This window comes from Lynx rufus, unplaced genomic scaffold (genome assembly GCF_022079265.1).
Source record: "Lynx rufus isolate CCGP_SWC_20201006 ecotype Redwood Valley unplaced genomic scaffold, mLynRuf1.p SCAF_16, whole genome shotgun sequence".
Lineage (NCBI taxonomy): Eukaryota > Metazoa > Chordata > Mammalia > Carnivora > Felidae > Lynx > Lynx rufus.
Window position 1 is genome coordinate 14,179,980 of NW_025814830.1, and position 19,283 is coordinate 14,199,262.

A 19,283-nucleotide genomic window follows, 5' to 3' on the forward strand; every position below is an offset into this window, starting at 1 on the left:
TGGGGCTTGAACTTAATGAACTGTGAGATCATAGCCTGAGCCGAAGTCAGATGCTTAACCAACTGAGCCACCCAGGCACCCCTAGCTCAGTTCCATTTTAAACAGCCCTGACTGTTTGAGATGCAGCTCCCTGCTTCTTCTGCCTGTGATCCTTGTTCTTCCCCCATGAGCTACACAGAATGTGTCTTCCATGAGCTGGACCTCACCTTGGTTCAGCCACATATCCAACATTCTCTTACTTGCTTCTCTTGAGTCAACAAAAAAGCAGGTGCTTTGGAGAAAGGCAGACCTGGATTTAAACTCTCTTTCACTTGTTGACCTTTGAAAATTCCCTCCATCATCTTAGGCTACTTCTCTGGAATAGTGGCTGGCATTTATTCAATCATCACCGTCATAGGGTTTCAACTCTCCAAAACATTTTGGTTAATTCTTCTGGGCTTGATTCCCTGAGTTAGTGTCTTTTTTTTTTTTTTTTTAAGATTTTATTTTTAAGTAATCTGTATACCCAACATGGGGCTCAAACTCACGACCCCAAGATCAAGAGTCTCATGCTCTACTGACTGAGCCAGCCAGGCACTCCTGAGTTAATGTCTTAAAAAAATAATGTGTAGCTCAGGTGCTGAACATGCTACTGATTAAGACCTCAGTGAAATGGGATTAGTCTTGGCTTGTTTAGACTCTATTTCTTTTAATGCCACCCCAAATCAAATAAGCTTTTTCGGAAGGTGTAATACATCCCAGATGTACAGTCAGCAGAAAAATCCCAGATTTTTTTTCTCACACATTACTGTTAAACCATCCTATATGGTTACCTATCTAATATACGATTTCCATCATTTCTAATTTTTACTTACCTTATTTCTTTTAAGTTGGGGCATATTGGTGTTTCATTTTGTTTGGTCCCTTAGAGCTAAGTGATACTGTAAAATTTCTCAGCAACTTTATATACACAGTCTCACTGGAATTTCAGAATAACCCTGGGAGGCATACATCATCCTCATGATTATGGTTTGGAAAGGGAGGCTAGAGGTCAGGACTTGCCCAAGGACAGCTTAGTAAGTAGAAGCGACCGTGAAGCTGGGGCTTTTACAGCAGTCCAGTGGTGTTTGAGGAAGCAAAACAGAAATGGAGCTCAGTTGGGTGGGAATTAGAAGGGAAGTCTTTCTGGAGAAAGTGTGAATTTTGAGTGGGGTTTTATAACAGTGGGAAAAGTAAGCAATCAGAAGATGAGGGAGTATGGAGTTGTGGCGAGAGGGACTTACAAATAGGAAGGGTCTCTCTGAAGAATATTTTCTTGGACAGATTGGGCCCCTGAGTGAGGCCAGGGATTCCTTTCCCGAGCTGCCTAGAGTAATCACTGGGGGGCTTTTAAAGGCTCATCCACTGCCCCACCCTCAAAGAGTCAGGAGATTGGCATGGGGTGGGGGACTGGGGGGGCGTGTACTATTTTTGTACCTCTTCGTACAGTTCTGATGTAGACCTCTGTTGCCGACCACCAGGCTGGGGCTGGATCAGTTAACCAGAGACAGTGGGCCAGGGCTCCTTCTTGGGGAGAGATGAGTTAGGAAGGTGGGATTGGGCAGGGAGAGAGGATACAAAGTAGGTAATGGAATGATAGGATAGGAGTTGCTGGAGGAGAACTCGTGACAGTAGGAAAACTCTGCAGGCTTCTAAGCCGGAGGGTTACGTGTTTTAGGCCCCTGAGATGCAGCTGATAACATGAAGTCAGGATTCACCTCACATTCTCTTTCTAGGTCCCGTCTCCATTCACCAAATCTAAAACGGGATCCCACTAGCCCCGACAGTCACTCTACTCATTACATCCTGACCTTCAGCCATTTCTGTGGTTTCCCATGCATCCCCTTCCCCCCGTGCTGCTGACTGTGCTTCTTCATCGCATTTTCGCCCACCCCAGCCTTGCAGAAAAGTACAAAAACTGTGGACACTTGCTGCAGAGTTTTACCGTCTTTATTTTCAGTCTGCCAGGCCAGGTTGTCTACTCCTGGGTTCGCCGGTGTTGACCCCTGACTGATGGGTGCCGGGCTGCGTCCTGACCCGTGTGGGGTGCCACGGACGGGGAAGACAAGACCCAGACCTCCGGCAGGTTTGACGCAGGGAGACAAGATACACACATGAAGGCGACTGGAGCATACTTACAAAGCAGCAAGTGGAAGCGATAGATACAGTGCAAACCTAGATCATCAGAGGCCTGAGTCTCCAGTCCTCCCTCTTAATCCCCGCCCCCCCTTGGCTTATAACTTTCCTGAGTCTTCTTTGACCTCATTTGGTATTCTCATCCACCTCTTTCCCGTTGGCTTCTTTCCAGTATCCACAGCTAGACCGGCGTCTAGGTGTTGTTCAAAGCTTATAGCAAGATTGCTTTAAGGACTCCGCTTGAGCCCGGTCATCCTCAGCCGCCGGCTACGTCACAGGGACTGGATTTGTATTAGCTACGTTGCTTCCGAAACCCCGGTCTGATGGTGCTTCTGTGCCTAACCGTTTCTTCTTTTTGTCACAGAGCTGTGCTCCTTTGGGCTGGAAACTTCAGTCAGGAGGGGACACCAAGCTGCTGAGAGAGGTTTTCACAGCCCCAGTAGTGGATCGGGGCTGAGGATTCCTGACCCGTGCTCCCACTCTCCCAGCCTGCTCAATTCTTAGGTAACCCAGAGTGCCTCCAAAGGTCCAGGATCCCCCTAGTCTGTAGTGAAGTCGGAACTCGGTGCTCCCTCGGCTTGACTCACACCCCTGTCCCCACTCGCCCCCTCCGCTGTCTCTCTGCCTTTGCGTCCCAACAGGGAGGAGCCCTGATGTCGCAGTATCTGCAGCCCTTTCCCAAAGGCTCTGCGCACAGCCGATGAAGAGAAGTAGAAGAGCAGGGGGTCCAGACTGGCATTGAGGGAACTGAACACCACGGCTTCGACCCGCCACGGGGGGCTTTTCTTCGTGTAATACCCCACCAGGTGGGATATGTTGTAAGGCCCGAAGCACACCAGGAAATTAAGGAGGGTCACAACAGCCAGCCCCACAGCTCTGCGCCGCCTCTGGGCCCCCACGTGGGGCTGGGTGAGCATGATCCACACAAAGCGCCAGTAGCAGAAGATGGTGATCACCATGGGGACGAAGAAGAGGAAGAGGCACAGCTCCAGCCGCACCGGAAGCACCACGTTCAGCTGCGTTTCGGTGAAGTTCTCATAGCAAGTGATTCCATCCGTGTTTGCGGTCTGCTGGGTTGAGTTCAAGTACTGACCAATGATCACGATGGTGCAGTGACCAAAGGACATGACCCAGGCGACCACGGCAGCAATCACTCCGTACACAGGCTTGCGGGACAGCTTGTACTGCACGGGGAAAGCCACTCCCAGGTAGCGCTCGATGCTGATGCCCGCCAGGAGCCACGTGCTGCAGTAGATGCTGCTGTAGAAGCCGAAACCCGTGAGGGCGCAGAGCAGCTCGGGCAGATGCCAGCGGAAGTTATAGGCGGCCTCAACCATCTTGAAGGGCAGCAGCAGCAGCAGCAGGAGGTCCGCCAGCGTCAGGCTGAGCAGGAGGATGTGGACGGGCGCAGGGTGAGGCTGGCGGACCCGCCCCATGAAGGCCCGCAGGGCCAGGAGGTTGGCAGGGAGACCGGTGAGGAAGATGACGATGTAGGCCGTGAGGATGATGGAGCTGCGCCAGTTTGTCATGGTTGCTCTGGAAGAGGACGGAAAAAGGCAGGGTCAGGAGGTGCCACTCACAGCCCACGGACCCTCGCCTGGTTCAGGCCGCGGACGTCCTCCCTGCCGCACTCTGCCTCCCAGGCCAGACCTTTCTGTCGCCACCACTGCTTTGCTTACACCACCTGCCAGAACAGCCCAGAGCAATTATTGACTTTGCCTGGGGCGGGATATTAAGCAGGAGTTATTACGTTCGCCATCATGTGTCTCTGGGGGGGGACCAACCCTTGGCTTTCTCCTCTCCTCGCAGATACAGGAAGTTACTGTTATCAGTTCGTAACTTTCCTTGGGTCCCTTAGTCAGAGACCTGCGGAGGGAAAGGCATCTCACAAAGGCATCTCACGGGGAGAGAGCTGTGAGCCGTCTGTCAGGAGCACCCATGCCAGGAAAACAAACCCAGGCCTTGAGACCCAGTGCCGGCTTGCCACAGGACCCTGCCACACGCCCAGGAAGCAGGTGCCCGGCCCCCAGCCCATCTCCCTACCTCATTTTCCTCTCCTTTTGCAGAACACAGATTCTCCTCCACCTTTTCCTCTCCTGACCTATACCGGACCCTGGGACTGCATTGGAAAAAGGAAGCTAGTGATATGTAGGGAGGGACAGAGGGGAGGAAGGGTGAGCCAGTACTGTCTTTTGGAGCTTGCCCCCTAAAAGACTCTAGAGAACATTCAGGAAAGCCCACAGGTAGCAACTGGCTTCAGAGCCCGGTGTTTTGACTATAAACAGAAGAACTCTTAATGGGGTCAACTCAGTTTCCATTTGGCTTGTAACCCTCGCTGCCCATATGCAGCCCGGCCCCTCCATCCTCCCTCTCTGGGCTTGATGTCCCGGCCTGTTTCCTTGATCCCACCTACACTGGCTCCTGTCTCCAGTTCCTCACAGACTTGCGTCAGCCCCCCAGCATCTCCCCCTCCAATCCAGATCCTGGCATTACTGCCCATAGCACAAGCACTGGGTTAGCTGCTTGCCTTGTCTGCAGTCCAGATAGGTGGCTTCTTGGGATTAGTCCTGAAGGAAAGTCTGAAAGCTTCTGGGAAAGAGGAACAGGGCTTTAGCCACTGCTACTGCCCATTTCACACAGGAAAAAAAAATTGTAAGGAACCTGCTGGTAGAAAGCTTTTATACTAGCGTGAGTCATGTGACTAGAGAGGGGAAGGTCAGTAATTGAGCACTGTCTCCTCTCAAACCTGAAGGATGGGCACCCGCCGCCAGCATCTTCGTTCCCCGCCCCCCAGAGACCCTCACTCTGCCTGCCAAACCCAGATTCTCTGTCCCTAGGTCCTGAATTCTTTTTTCAATCCCAGGCATTTTTCCCATTTCTCGAGTCAGATGATCTTATCTTCTCTTTTCTAGGCAGTTTCTTCTGTGATTCTTCTCATTTTCAGAAAAGAAGTCTCCTACGTTCTTTCATTCTTCAATTTTTTTTTTTCCCCTGTATGGTCTCCTGTCCTCTGCCCACAACAGGTCTCTTTTGCCCTCTTGATTGAGACAGATTGGTTTCGCCTAGCCTGCGTCTTATTCTGGTGGAAATAGTGTGGGATTTAGAGTCATGCAGATGTGGGCTCAAACCCAAGTCCCTCCACTGTGACCTTGGGGCAGGTAAATTTTTTTTTTAATAATTAATTTGTTTTTTAATTTACATCCGAGTTAGTTAGCGTATAGTGCAACGATGATTTCAGGAGTAGATTCCTCAGTGCCCCTTACCCATTTAGCCCATCCCCCCTCCCTCAACCCCTCCAGCAATGCTGTTTGTTCTCTGTATTTAAGAGTCTGTTATGTTTTGTCTCCCTCCCTGTTTTTATATTATTTTTGCTTCCCTTCCCTGATGTTCATCTGTTTTGTATCTTAAAGTCCTCATATGAGTGAAGTCATACGACATTTGTCTTTCTGACTGATTTCGCTTAGCATAATACCCTCTAGTTCCATCCACGTAGTTGCAAATGCAAGATTTCGTTCTTTTGGATTGCCGAGTAATACTCCATTGTGTGTATATGTATACACACACACACACACACACACACACCACATCTTCTTTATCCATTCATGCATCGATGGACAGTTGGGCTCTTTTCCATACTTTGGCTATTGTTGATAGTGCTGCTATAAACATCAGGGTGCCGGTGGGGCAGATAGATTTCTGAACTTTAACTTCCTTTTCAGTCAAGTGTGGATGGGAATACTTCCATCTCAGGATTTCTGTGAGGCGTGGATGAGCTAGCATATATAAAGCATAGGAGCCAGTGCTTAGCACTTAGTGGGTACCCATGAGTGGAAGCCTGCTGGCAGCGTCCAAGCGACTGACCCACTTGGTAAAATATCCGGAGGCTGAGGCCACCGACATGCCGTCTGACTTGGGGGAGTGTCAGGGATTCAGGAGGCCTGATGTCCCTTTTACAGGGAAGCTGTGCCCAGGCTCGGTGTCTTTCCCCCCACGTGTTCCCTCTCCCTGTGGGCTGCTCCTGACCTCTGCGCCACCCTTGTCCTTTCCTCATCCCCTACCCCCCTGTCTGTGTAGCCCCTCTAGAAGCTCTTCAAAGCCCTGTCCAGATACACACACGGAGGAAACCAAGCCAGAACTTATTTTCCTCTTGTGGTAGGGAAGGGGCCTCTGTTTTGCCATCTGTGCTTGCTCCCAAATTTATTTGTATCATTTTGCTTTTATGATTGTCTATAAATATTCATGAGGATCTGGATTTAATGGCAAAGCAGAGACTTCCTGAACACAGATGTTGAGTAGGACTGCCGCTTTACCTTGGCCCGTCCGTCCCCTGCCTGTGCCTGTTCTCATGTCACTGCACCCTGTCACCTGTGTTGGCGAGGCCCCACTGAACCCCCTCCTCCATGTTTGGGGTAGTTATGAAGGTAACAAAATAAAGGAAACTTGGGGCTCATGACTCACAACACCCACCTATGTCACATGAAAAGGAAATGCAACCTCTGAGGCCGAATTCAAGGACTGTGCTTTCACAAAAACCATGTCTTTCACAATCTCTCCCAAGTTCAGCTTTCTTTCATCATTATTACAGCCCAGCTTGTCAGAATAGGAAGTTGGGCCCGTTATCTAAAATTTATGTATAATCACTTTCTCTACTTCCTTATTCCTCAATCAGTGCCCTCCCCCATCCCCTCGAATCTGGGTTATACCTCTGTTGTTCCATAGGACCTGCTCATCCTACGATTGGCAGTGACGTCCATGCAACTAAATTCAGTGGACATTTTCTTCCTATTTTATTAGCCTTCCACACAGTTTCCATAGCCTTCTTGAAACATTCTCTTTCCGTGAATTCTCATATATTATGCTCTTCTGGTTTCCCTGACTTTGCTCAGGTCACTTCTTAGTTTCCTTCACCGGCCCACCATTCCCTGATCGTCCTCTAAATGTTCGAGTCCCTTAAGACTTGGCTTCAGGCGCTCTCTTGTCCTGGTCCTGTGTAGCTCTTCGGCCTGTTGCATGCATTTCTGTAGTGTCGGTTACCGTCTTCACAAAAGCCAGTTTTGAATCTCTATCCAGGGCTTCTGTGAGCCTTCACATCCACATGTCCAAATGCCTGAGAGACACTGTCATTCAAATGTTTCCCAGGCATCTCAAATTGAGTGTGTCCAGAGCTGACCTTCCCCAACAAGTTAGGCCTTCTTCCAGCATTCTCCCTGTTGGGGCATGGGATCTCTTCCCATTCCATCCCCTGAGCCATAATCTTGGAGTCTGTCTCAACACCATCTTCTTCCTTATCCCCTGAATGCAGTCCCACACTTCTCAGAGCCCATTGAAGGCGTCCGTCTCTCTCCGTCTCCATCGTCCCATGTCAGCGTAAGCCGGAGTCTATTACCAGGAGGTTGGCAGGGGCCATGACCAGCTCCTTCCCAGCCACTCACATCCTGACAGTCAGTTCTCCATACTGTAGTTAGTGGGATATTTTAAAAATATCAAGCCACTTATATCACCCTCTTGTTTAAAATCCTTTCTGAGGTTTCTTATTGCCTTGAGGATAAACATCAAAACTCTTTAAAACAAATTTCTTTAATGTTTGTTTTTGAGAGAGAGAAAGAGACAAAGCACAAATAGGGAAGGGCAGAGAGAGAGAGAGAGGGAGACACAGAATCCTAAGCAGCCTCCAGGCTCTGAGCTGTCAGCACAGAGCCTGACCTGGGGCTCAAACTCACGAACCGCAAGACCATGACCTAAGCTGAAGTCTGGCACTCAACCAGCTGAGCCACTTAGGCGCCCCAACGTCAAAACTCTTAACAAGGCCTATAAGGCCTGCTCGGCATGGCCCTTGCCAACTTCTAGCCTAAACTCATACGTCTCTTCTCTCTCCTTGCTGTCTCTGCAAGACCATCTCTCGCTTCCATAAACGTGCCACCTTCCCTCTGCCGGGGGCTCATGACCCAGCCTTTGCCTGCAGCGCTCTATTTCTTATGACCCAGTCCTCCTCCCCAGTCAGTCCCCAGCCTTCTTTCAGATGCCCGCTTCCTTCTTAAGAAAGCCCTCCCTGACCTCCTAGGTGCAGTTAGATTCTCTTAGTACATGTTCTCGGAGCACTGTTGCTGAATAGTATTCTGTTTCATGGATATTTCATATTTTATTTATCCATTCACCTGTTGCTAGACATTTGAGTATTTTTTTGTTTTTCAGTGTTTGGCTAGTGTGAATAAAGCTGCTATATGTACATTGTTGTTTAGATCTGGGTGCAAATATGTACTTTCAGTTCTCTTGGGCAGATACCTAGAAGTATGTTGGCTAGGCTGTATGGTCAACTTCTTGTTCAACTTCTTAAGAAACTGCCAGTTTTCCAAAGTGGCTGTACCATTGCTATTCCTGCCAGCAATGTACGGGCATTCCAGCTGTTCCACAGCATCACCAGCCCCTTGATAGGTGTTAGTCTTAAGTTTTAGGCATTCTGATTACAGGCCCTGGTATCTTGTTGTGGTTTTAATTCGCTTTTCCCTGATGACTGTTGACGTTGTGCCTCTTTTTTATGTTCCGGGTACTGGTCATCTGTTAGATTATGGGTATTATATTTTTTCCCACTGTATGCCTTGTGTTTCCATTTTCTTAATGGTCTCTTGAAGAACAAAACAATTTTGAATTTTGACATAGTCTAGCTTATTTTGTTTTCCTCTTATGTTTTGTGCTCTCATGTTCTAAGAAATCCTTACCTACCTATCCAGCCCCACATCCTGTTGAATTTCCTCGGTATCTTTACTGAGAACGAATTGATTGTATCTGAGTGGGTCTGTTTCTTATCAATCCTTAACGTCTGTTCTAGCAATCCTTAACGTCTTTCCTTTTACCATCTCCCACCGTCTCGATGACTGTAGTTTTATAAGAAGCCTTGGAATCAGGAAGTGTAAGTCCTCTAACTTCATGTTGTTTTCTAAGATTGCTTGGGCTCTTCCAGGTCATTTGCATTTCCAGAGAAATCAGTTTCTACGAAAAAGCCTGCTGGAGTTCTGACTGGGACTGTGTTGAAGGCATAGATCAATTTGGAACTGTCGACATTGGAATCACACTGGGCCTGCCAATCAAGGAAACATGACATATCTCCATTTCTTTAGGTGTCGAATTTCTCTCAGCAGTGTTTCCTCGTATTCAGCAGAGAGGTTTTACACGTCATTTCTTGCATTGATTCTTAGCTATTTTTGGTGCTCTTACAAGTTGAATTTTTAAGACTTTATTTTCTAATTATTTGTTGCCCTCGTAGCATCTTTTACAATTCCTTCACAGCACATGTGTATCTCAGTTTGTTATAATACCTTTATCATGTGAGGATTTGCTTAGTGTCCATCTCCCTTGTGAAACTATCCGTGAAGGCAGGGAACATGGCTGTTTTTCTCACCATTGTATCCCCAGGGTCTGGCATGGAGCCTGGCACATATTGGACACTTGATAATTATTTCTTGGATGATGTGTGGATGGATAAGCGGAAGAATTGGAATGGAGAGAAATCCATTTTCACAAGCTCTGAGTTACTTGTTTGCAGTTGCCTCATCTTAGCTTCTTCTGGGACCGTCATAAGAAATCCCAGCCGGGAATCACTTGCGAGCTCTTTTGTAGATTAAGGCACTCCTGTTACTTTTGCGGGAAGCTGCCTGGATCTTTCCTCATCACCAGTATTGATAATTCAAGCTAATGTGTCTTTATGACATAGATCCTGCTTAGCAAATATGAGGGAGGTATGGGTATAAAATATTCAAAAGGGAAGGGGAAGGCACTAACGGTAAATGAAGAGCTGTTGTTTCATTCATTCATTCAACGAAAATGTGCCCGCTCTCTAGGATGTGGTGGGATCTGTGCCAAGTGCAGGGTCAAAAAGATAAACACGGTCTCACACTCCCGGAGGGTGGTTACATGCTAGAGCATAGAGATTGTGAGCATATGTGCCACGGGAGTCTTTATGCAGAGAGAGACACTGTGAAGGAAGTGAAATGGGGCGGTGGCAGTGGTCACCGCGTGGCAGGGACTTCCTTGGCCAGAGGCTTCGGAGAGGCCATCTCTGCAGTTACTGTTAGCCGACACCTGAGAGGTTGAGCCGGATTCTGGGGCTGGCCACTGTGAGACTCCGGCAGAGGAGGGGTCTGGGCGGGGGAGCTGGCAGATGGTGCAGGAAGGCAGAAAGCACGTGTGTGTGTGTGTGTGTGTGTGTGTGTGTGTGCGCATGCATGCGCATGTACGCGCACGTTCATGGGCAGTGGAGGAGGGAGGCAGAGAGGTTGGTGTGACTGGAGCATGGTAAGCTAGAGCCGTGACCGTGGAAGACCAGACAGGTGTTAGTAAGGACTTGGGATTCCATCCGTAAGCAGTAGGAAGTCACTTGTGGGCCGTAAGAGGAGAGTGACGTGATGAGATGTAGGGTGTTTGCGCTGCTGTGTGAGGAATGATCTGCATGGTCTCCAGAGGGATGACGTCGGAAGTGGAGAGAGAATAGAAGTGGTCGGGGCCACCCAGGGGAGGACCGGTGATGGCAGGCATTCAGGAGAATGTGGCAGTGCAGGCAGAGATCAGTGGATTTGGGGTCTGCAACTTTAGATAAAATCACACTGTGGGAAGAGCTACAGGACACCAGAGAGAAATGGAGCTCTCCGGGGGAGTGAGAAAGAAGATGATTCTAGACCGGTATATCCAAGTAGACTTTGAGATCTCATTGCTGTCCTGTGCTGGCACATTTCGCCCCCCCATTGGTTTGCGTATTGCCCTTCCCCACTTGCACCCTCTTTTAAATATGTTTTTTTAATGTTTATTTATTTATTTTGAGAGAGAGAGAGAGAGAGAGGGAGAGCGTGAGTGGGGGGGGGGGGCAGAGAGAGGGAGGGAGAGAGAATCCCAAGCAGGCTCCTCACTGTCAGCACAGAACCTGACGTGGGGCTCAAACTCATGTACCATGAGATCATGACCTGAACTGAGATCAAGAGTCAGATGTTTGACTGACTCAGCCGCCCAGGTGCCCCTATCATCTTTTAGATGCTGCTTGTCCGGCCTTTCCCGTGATTCAAGTCAAGAGCAGTGTCCTCCACCCCACGCCGGCACGGAGCCCCCTGCAGCCGCCGTTGCCACCGTGCCCCGGGAAGGCACCGAGCCGCCCCGACGCCCCTCGCTTGCACGGCTGCCTGCGGAGCCGACGTGCGGCAGGAGGCAGCCGCTCTGGTGGCCCTCGCGGGCTCGGTGTCCCTGGCCCAGTTGATGATCTTCCTGATTAGCGTCATCAGTTCCATCTTCTGTGGGCATCTGGGCAAAGTCGAGCTGGATGCCGTTACTCTTGCGGTATCGGTGGTGAATGTTATTGGGATTTCAGTTGGAACTGGCTTGGCCTCCGCTTGTGACAGGCTGATGTCTCAGTCCTTCAGAGGCAAGAACCTAAAACGTGTGGGGAATCACACTCCAAAGAGGAATCCTCATCTTGATGCTGTGTTGCTTTCCTTGCTGGGCCATCTTCATCAATACGGACCGTATCCTCCTGCTCTTAAAACAAGAACCTGAAGTGTCCAGGATAGCCCAGATTTATGTGATGATTTTCATTCGTGCTCTTCCTGCAGCGTTCCTGTTTCAGCTGCAGACAAGATATTTACAAAGTCAGGGCATCATCATGCCTCAGGTGATCACTGGGATTGCAGCAAATGTGATCAGTGTAGGCATGAATGCCCTCCTGCTCTATGCCCTGGACCTTGGAGTGGTAGGATCTGCCTGGGCAGACAGCACTTCCCAGTTCCTCCTGTGTGCTCTCCTTCTCCTGTACATGTGGTGGGAAAAAATCCACATCAATACCTGGAGAGGGTGGACTTGGGACTGTTTCCAAGAATGGGGCTCCTACATCCAGCTGGCTGTCCCCAGTATGTTCATGGTGTGCACTGAATAGTGGACCTTTGAGATCGGAACTTTCTTGCAGGACTGATTAGCGTGACAGAGCTCGGGGCCCAGACCATCATTTACGAACTGGCCTCTGTAGCCTACAGGGTGCTCCTTGGCTTTGGTGTGGTGGCCAGTGTCCGAGTGGGCAAGGCTCTGGGGGCAGGGAATGCCGAGCAGGCTCGGGACTCTAGCATCACCGTTCTCCTGTGTGCGGGTGTCTGTACTCTCGTCGTGGGCATTTTACTTTCGGCGATGAAGGATGTGATTGCCTATATATTTACCAGAGACAGAGCTATTATTTTACCTTGTGAGCCAAGTGATGCCTATTTTTGCTCCCTTTCATCTATTTGATGCCCTTGCAGGCACCTGTGGTGGAATCCTACGAGGTATAGGAAAACAGAAGATTGGTGCTATTGTGAACGCCATCGGTTATCATGTGTTTGGTTTTCCCATCGGAGTATCTCTGGTGTTTGCCGCAAAACTTGGGATAATAGGTCTCTGGTCTGGATTGATAGTCTCTGTCTTCTTTCAAGCCCTTTTCTGTCTGGTGCTCGTCTGGAGGACAAACTGGAAGAGAGTCGCAGAGCAGGCACAGGTTCGAGCTGGGGTGAAAGGGATCAAAGAGACCACGCCACACCAACAGATCTGCCTGTGTTGGAAAAAGAAGTCACCGATGGAGCGATTTTACCTGATATCATATCGTCAGATCAGAGAGCCAGACCCAGCTAAGGGTAATAGAAGAAAACAACCGGTATGCGGTGGCCACCGTTGGGGATGTTTTGACAGTGAAGCAACTGATTTTCTATCGTGGAATGGCTCTAGCTGTTGATGTCGCTGCTCTTTTAGCAGGAAGTTTAATAAGAGTTTTTCAGTGAGCGTGGCTAAAACAGAAGAATTAGCGGCAGCCCACACACTAGACACGATAATTCTTGTGATACATGAAGCCTGGGAGGTGACCCTGTCATGCGCACAGTGGTTTCTCTCCCGATTGTGAATGGAAAGGATATCAGTGATGTTTTCTTAGTTATCCTGAGAATCTGCACTATCCTGTTGGAGATCACGAAAGGAGTTGTAATTCTAAGTTTCTCCCAAACATTAACTCTACCATGGGTTTTAAGGCCGTAGATTTGATTTTCCCTGCCCTAAGTGTTCTGTACTCTTACACTGAATGTCTTCCTTCTTTTGGGAGAGTTCATTGCCTTCTAAACTTGATTGCTGATCCAGTTTTGTTTGTATTTCTCTGTTAACGTATTTAATCTTGTCGGTGAGTGTGTATTAAGTGCTTGTTCTGGTGCTGTCTCAGGTATTGCCATATAAACTTTTATAAAATAAACACCTTAAAATTGAAAATGTGTGCCTATGAGGGAGTGCCTGGGTGGCTCAGTTGGTTAAGCGTCCGACTTCGGCTCAGGTCGGGATCTATGGGTCATGAGTTCAAGACCCACATCGGCCTCTGTGCTGACAGCTGGGAGCCCGGAGCCTGCTTCAGATTCTGTGTTTCCCCCTCTCTCTGTCCCTCCCCCACTTATGATCTGCCTCTCTCTCAAAGTAAATTTTAAAAAAGTTAGAAAAGCAGTGTCCTCCAGTTCTGCAGCCTTGCCCCCCACATCCCCAGTGCCGGCGCTCCACTGAAGGGGAGGAACAAGAAGGTGCAGCCCAGAACTAGCATCTCAGGAGTATTCTTCAGTCCTGCCCCTTTTGGATTCCTTAGTGGGCATCGTGGGTTTTGCCACCCACTGCTGGTAACCATACCCTGACCTCCCTCTGCAGAGACCTCTCCTTCCTTTAGTCGGTCCACCTGCTTGCTATTAATCAGACTCCAGGCCTCTGGCCAATAATACCAGCTGTGGTGGCTGAATAACGGTCCCCCTAAAAGATATGCGTGTCTTAATCCCTGGAACCTATGAATGTCACCTTACATGGGGAGAAAGAACTTTGCGGATATGACGAAGAATCTTATGGTGGGGAGGTTATCCTGCATAATCTGTGTGGTCCTCAAAGGTCATCAGGGATACTCTTTTTTTTTTTAATGTTTATTTATTTTTTTAGAGAGAGAGAGAGCGAGCGAGCGCACGAGCAGGGGAGGGGCAGAGAGAGAGAGGGAGACAGAATCCGAAGCAGGCTCCAGGCTCCACGCTGTCAGCACAGAGCCTGACGCAGGGCTCAAACTCATGAACCATGGGATCATGACCTGAGCCGAAGTCAGACATTTAATCAGCTAAGCCACTCAGGCGCCCCAATCACAGATATTCTTATGAGAAGGAGGCAGAGGGAGATTTCAGACAGACAGAAGAGGGGAAGATGACAGGATCACCAAGGCAGAGACTGGAGTGATGAGACCACAAGCCAAGGAATGCCAGTGCCACCAGGTGATGGAAGAGGCAGGGAATAGGTTTTCCTTAGACCACCATACTGGTTTTGGATTTCTGACCTCCAGAACTATCAGAGACTAAATTTCTGTGGTGTTAAGCCACGGTGTTTGTGACAATTTGTTATAGCAGACACAGGAAATGAGTACACCAGCCCCAGCATTTACTGCCCATTCTGATACTGTGTGTCAGGCACTATGCTAAGAGCTTTGTAAAGATGAACTCATTAATCCTGAAAACGTTCTGTGAAACAGACTCATAAACAGAATAAACTGGTGGTTGCCAGAGAGGAGAGGAAGTGTGGGGACGGACGAAATAGGTTGAAGGGGATTAAGAGGTACAGCATCCAGTTATAAAATAAATAAGCCATGGGGGTGAAAAGTACAGCATAGGGAATATAGGCAATAAAAAAATTCTATGAGTTTGGCACACTCATCCCCATTTTATAGATGAGAAAACTGAGGTATGGGGGTGGGGGTTAAAAAATTTGCCTAAAGTCAGACAGCTGGTAAATGGAAGAGCTGAACTCTGAGCTAGGGAGCCGGACAGTCTGGCTCAGGAGTCCATGGTCTTCACTGCTGGACTCTGCTCCCCCTGTGCTAGGAGGATCCAGGTTAGAACCATCTCTCCCAGCAGCCTGTAGAAGTCGTAGAAATCCCACACAGGAGGGTACAAGGGCATAGGCAAGGGTATAAGATCATGTCATCTGCTTCCCTTAAAGTGTCTGCATGGTCACCAGGCTTCCTGCCATTGGGCCTTCACTCTTTCCCTGAACCCATGACGGAATGACCTTCCACCCTAGTTCCCTGGGATCCCTTCCACATGTTCTGGTTCATGCTCTAACCCCAGATCCCAGGGGCTGTCATGTTTAACCCCTCCCTCCCTACCTGTATTTAACCACTTTGGATACACAGAGAATAGGGGGGAACTATCGTCTACTGTTGCTCTCTATGGAATTCACTGGCATTTAGTATTTATGAGCATGCATGTTTATAAGGATCTGGATTTGATAGTGAAACAGGACTAAGAACTTGGGAGGAGACTGTTCCTTTATTTATAGAATCTTGAAGAGGCTGTCCGACCTTTCTCCCCCACCCCACTTCTCTGTCTGCTGTCCCTGTAAAACTGACCTTCAGACCAAGAACAGGACTAATAATCTCCCCACCCTCGGTCCCCTTGGCCACACGCAGCTTCCAGCCCAGACCTCCAGGTAGCTTTCAGCGGCTTAGACCTCCTTTGAAACAGCAGAAGGCAGCTGGCTGTTAGCTTGGACTGCCTTTCAGTGTTGACCATGAGCCAAGGAGGAAGGGCAGAGAGTCTTTAGCGGTGGAAGTGTTACAGGTTTCCTCAGTGAAGCTGTGATGTGTTGCAGTCAGGTGCTGGCTGATCCTGCAGAAGTCAAGCCAGCTCAGGGTGAAGCCGGTGCTCTGTTCCTTTTCCAGCCCAGCCTTTCCTCTGCTTTCCTCCCCTTTACCTGCTTCTGTCCCGTATGCACCTCGTCCCCCCACCCCCTGGCCCCACCAGGTGTGGCATCATGGGAACTGCCAGGGTTTCTGTCCAGTTTGCAGAATCTTAGGAAACTCAGATTTCACCAGAGAATCTCAAGAGGCATGGGGGAAAGTGTCAGAAATTCCTGGGTGGGGAAAACGGTAGTACATGTGGTTCGAGAATTGTAGTTTTCCAGAAGGGAAAGCCCTGATTTTCTTAACACAGACTATAGAAAGTACAGTTTGTGTTTATCAGAAACGGAAATTGGTTAAAAATAGATTGAGAAACAGCAGTGCAATTGACGTAATACTTTACTACCAGCTCTCCGAAAAGTTTATATGAACTAAAATCTACATGTTGAGTCACCCCCCCCCCCCCGCCAGCTCCTTCGTGGCCAGAGGAATTCAGATCCCTCAGTGAGCAGTGAGGCTTTTGTGAAGAGAGGTAGGGCGAGGAGCACACAGACCGGGTCTTCGTGTTCAGGGCTTCCCTCTTTCCCCCCTGGGCCCTTGCTCTGCCGGAATAGGAAGCCACGGCGAATCAGCACCTGAGACTCCCCTGTGTCCTTGCCACGGACAAAGCTAAAAGCCTTAGATCTCTAATGAACCTGGAAACCCAAACCACAGAGGCTTAAACACATACATTTTCTCCTTCTCCTGTCGCATGAAGGAAACGGGTGCATGAAGGCCACGAGGCTGGTGCAGCTTCTCAGACGCGGTCCTCAACAACCCGGGCTTTAGCTTTCTGCTTCACCATCCCTAGATTTGACTTTTTGCTTCATGACCTTAAGAAAAGCATCTACATTTTGAGCAAATAGGAGGTGGAGAGTATAAGGAGTAAAGGACATGTGAGCTGAATGACTGAGTGACTTTATTCTGTAAAACAGGTCGACAGCAAGACTGAGCAGAAGCCATGGAGAGTCCCCGTATCCCCGACACATGCACAGCCTCCCCCATTATCCACATCCCCGACCTGTGTTCCATTTGTTACAGTGATGAACCTACGTTGACATAGCATCATCGCCCAAATCTATCCCTTTTTGTTTTTTTTTTTTATTTTTTATAAATTTTTTTTTTCAACGTTTATTTATTTTTGGGACAGAGAGAGACAGAGCATGAACGGGCGAGGGGCAGAGAGAGAGAGGGAGACACAGAATTGGAAACAGGCTCCAGGCTCTGAGCCATCAGCCCAGAGCCTGACGCGGGGCTCGAACTCCCGGACCGCGAGATCGTGACCTAGCTGAAGTCGGACGCTTAACCGACTGCGCCACCCAGGCGCCCCAATCTATCCCTTTTTGTAACCAAGAAAATGATAGCTTCTCTAGAAGCCCTCCTTAGCAGACTTCTTACTTCTCATTGGCTAGCGCTGTATCTCATGACAACCCCTGGCTGCAAGGGTTTCTGGGAAAGTGAATATTAACTGGGCCTTTTCCTGATCTGACAAAACTGGGTAAAGAGGAAGGGGAGAATGTCAAAATTATAGAAATCTTGAATAGGACATAATAGGGAGGAAAAATACTTCTAAGACTAAAATATCTGTGATGACATACAGAGGTATATGATTTTACAGATTCAATGCAATCTCTATCAAAATACCAATAGTATTTTTCACAGAACTAGAACAAATGATCCTAAAATCTGTATGGAACCACAAAAGACCCCGAAGAGCCAAAGCAACCTTGAGAAAGAACAAAGCTGGAGGTACCACGATCCCATATTTCACAACATACTACAAAGCTATACTAATCAAAACAGCATGACACTGCCACAAAAATAGCCACATAGGTCGGTGGAGCAGGATAGAGTGTCCAGAAATATATCTATACTTATATGGTCAATCCCCCTACAGCAGAGGAGGCAAAAATATACAATGAGTAAAAGATGGTTTCTTCAACGAGAGGTGCTGGGAAGACTGGACAGCTACATGCAAAAGAATGAGACTGGACCACTTTTGTAAAGCATACACAAAAATAAACTCAAAATGGATTAAAGATCTCAGTGTGAGACCTGGAACCATAAAAATCCTAAAGTAAAACCTAGGCAGTAATCTCTTGGACATCACTCTTAGCAACATATTTATGGCTATGTCTCTTCAGGTGAGGGAGAGAAAAGCAAAAATAAACTATTAGAATATTAGAACTACACCAAAATAAAAAGCTTTTGCACAACAAAGGAAACCATCAACAAAACAAAAAGGCAACTTACTGCATGGGTGAAGATATTTGCAAATGATGTATTTGATAAAAGATTAATATCCACGATACATAAATAACTCAGACAACTCACCACCAACCAACCAACCAACCAACCAACCAACCAACAATCTAATTAAAAAATGGGCAGATACCTTAATAGACACTTTTCCAAAGAAGGCATACAGAAGACCAACAGGTACATAAAAAGGTGCTCAATATCACTATTCATCAGGGAGATTCAAAACAAAACCACAATGAGATATCACTTCACACCAGTTAGAACGGCTGGTGTTAAAAAGACAAGGAAGTGTTAGGGGAGGATGTGGAGAAATAGGATCCCCTGTGCACATTGGTGGGAGTGCACATTGGTGCCACCGCTGTGGAAAACTGTGGAGATTCCTCAAGAAATTATAAATAGAAATATCCTATGATCTAGTATTTCCACTACTGGGTATTTACCCGAAGAAAATGAAAACATTAGTTCAAACAGATATATGCATCCCCTGTGTTTACTGCAGCATTATTTATAATAGCCAAGATAGGGAAGCAACCCAAGTATCCAATGATAGATGAATGGATAAAGACGTGGTATACATGTGCAATGAAATGTTACTCAGGCATAGAAAAGAATGGACCTAGAGGGTGTTATGCCAAGTGAAATAAGTCAGACAGAGAAAAGGAAATGCCACATGATGTCACTTATACGTAGAATCTAAAACAACCGACCAAACAGAAACAGACTCGTGCAGAGGACAAACGGGGGTTGCCAGAGGGGAGTGAGGTGTGGGGGTGGGTCGGTGAAATAGATAAAAGGATTAAGAGGTACAAACTTCCCCTCATAAACAAGTCACGGAGATGAAAAGTACAGCACAGGGAATATAGTTAATAATATGGTAAAAATGTTGTGCAGTAACGGGTGGTAACTACCCTTACCGTGGGGAGCACTGAGTAGCGTTTAGTTATCAAGTCGCTATGTTGTACACCTGCGACTAATATAACACTGTATGTCAACTATATCTCAATAGTAAATATTTTTTAAAAGCTCCAAAAAAGGTGTGGGAGTTGAGAAAGGACTTTTATAAATTGCTTTTATGGAAGTGTAATTTATATACAATAAAGCCTACTAATCTTAGAGATGCAACTGATAACCGTCAACTTACGTATGTGTTTGTGTA

General features: G+C 47.9%; 1 protein-coding gene and 2 long non-coding RNA genes across 3 annotated transcripts; 1 reads left to right on the forward strand and 2 right to left on the reverse strand.

Annotated features, from left to right (window-relative positions):
- Positions 1–1,950: 1,950 nt before the first annotated feature.
- Positions 1,951–4,271, reverse strand: FFAR2 (free fatty acid receptor 2). Its single transcript, XM_047078245.1, has 2 exons — positions 4,198–4,271; positions 1,951–3,690 (listed from the first exon to the last, which is right to left on the reverse strand). Exons 1-2 carry the CDS (start codon positions 4,200–4,202, stop codon positions 2,694–2,696), a joined length of 1,002 nt encoding a protein of 333 aa, XP_046934201.1. The 5' UTR covers positions 4,203–4,271; the 3' UTR covers positions 1,951–2,693.
- On the forward strand, positions 3,689–12,413 carry LOC124511234 (uncharacterized). Its single transcript, XR_006961843.1, has 3 exons — positions 3,689–4,169; positions 5,178–5,312; positions 11,173–12,413. It is a non-coding gene; the product is annotated as an uncharacterized LOC124511234 (long non-coding RNA).
- Positions 12,414–15,457: 3,044 nt separating this feature from the next.
- LOC124511233 (uncharacterized) lies at positions 15,458–17,006 on the reverse strand. The gene is made up of 2 exons (XR_006961842.1): positions 16,557–17,006; positions 15,458–15,815 (listed from the first exon to the last, which is right to left on the reverse strand). It is a non-coding gene; the product is annotated as an uncharacterized LOC124511233 (long non-coding RNA).
- Between the last annotated feature and the right edge of the window lie 2,277 nt (positions 17,007–19,283).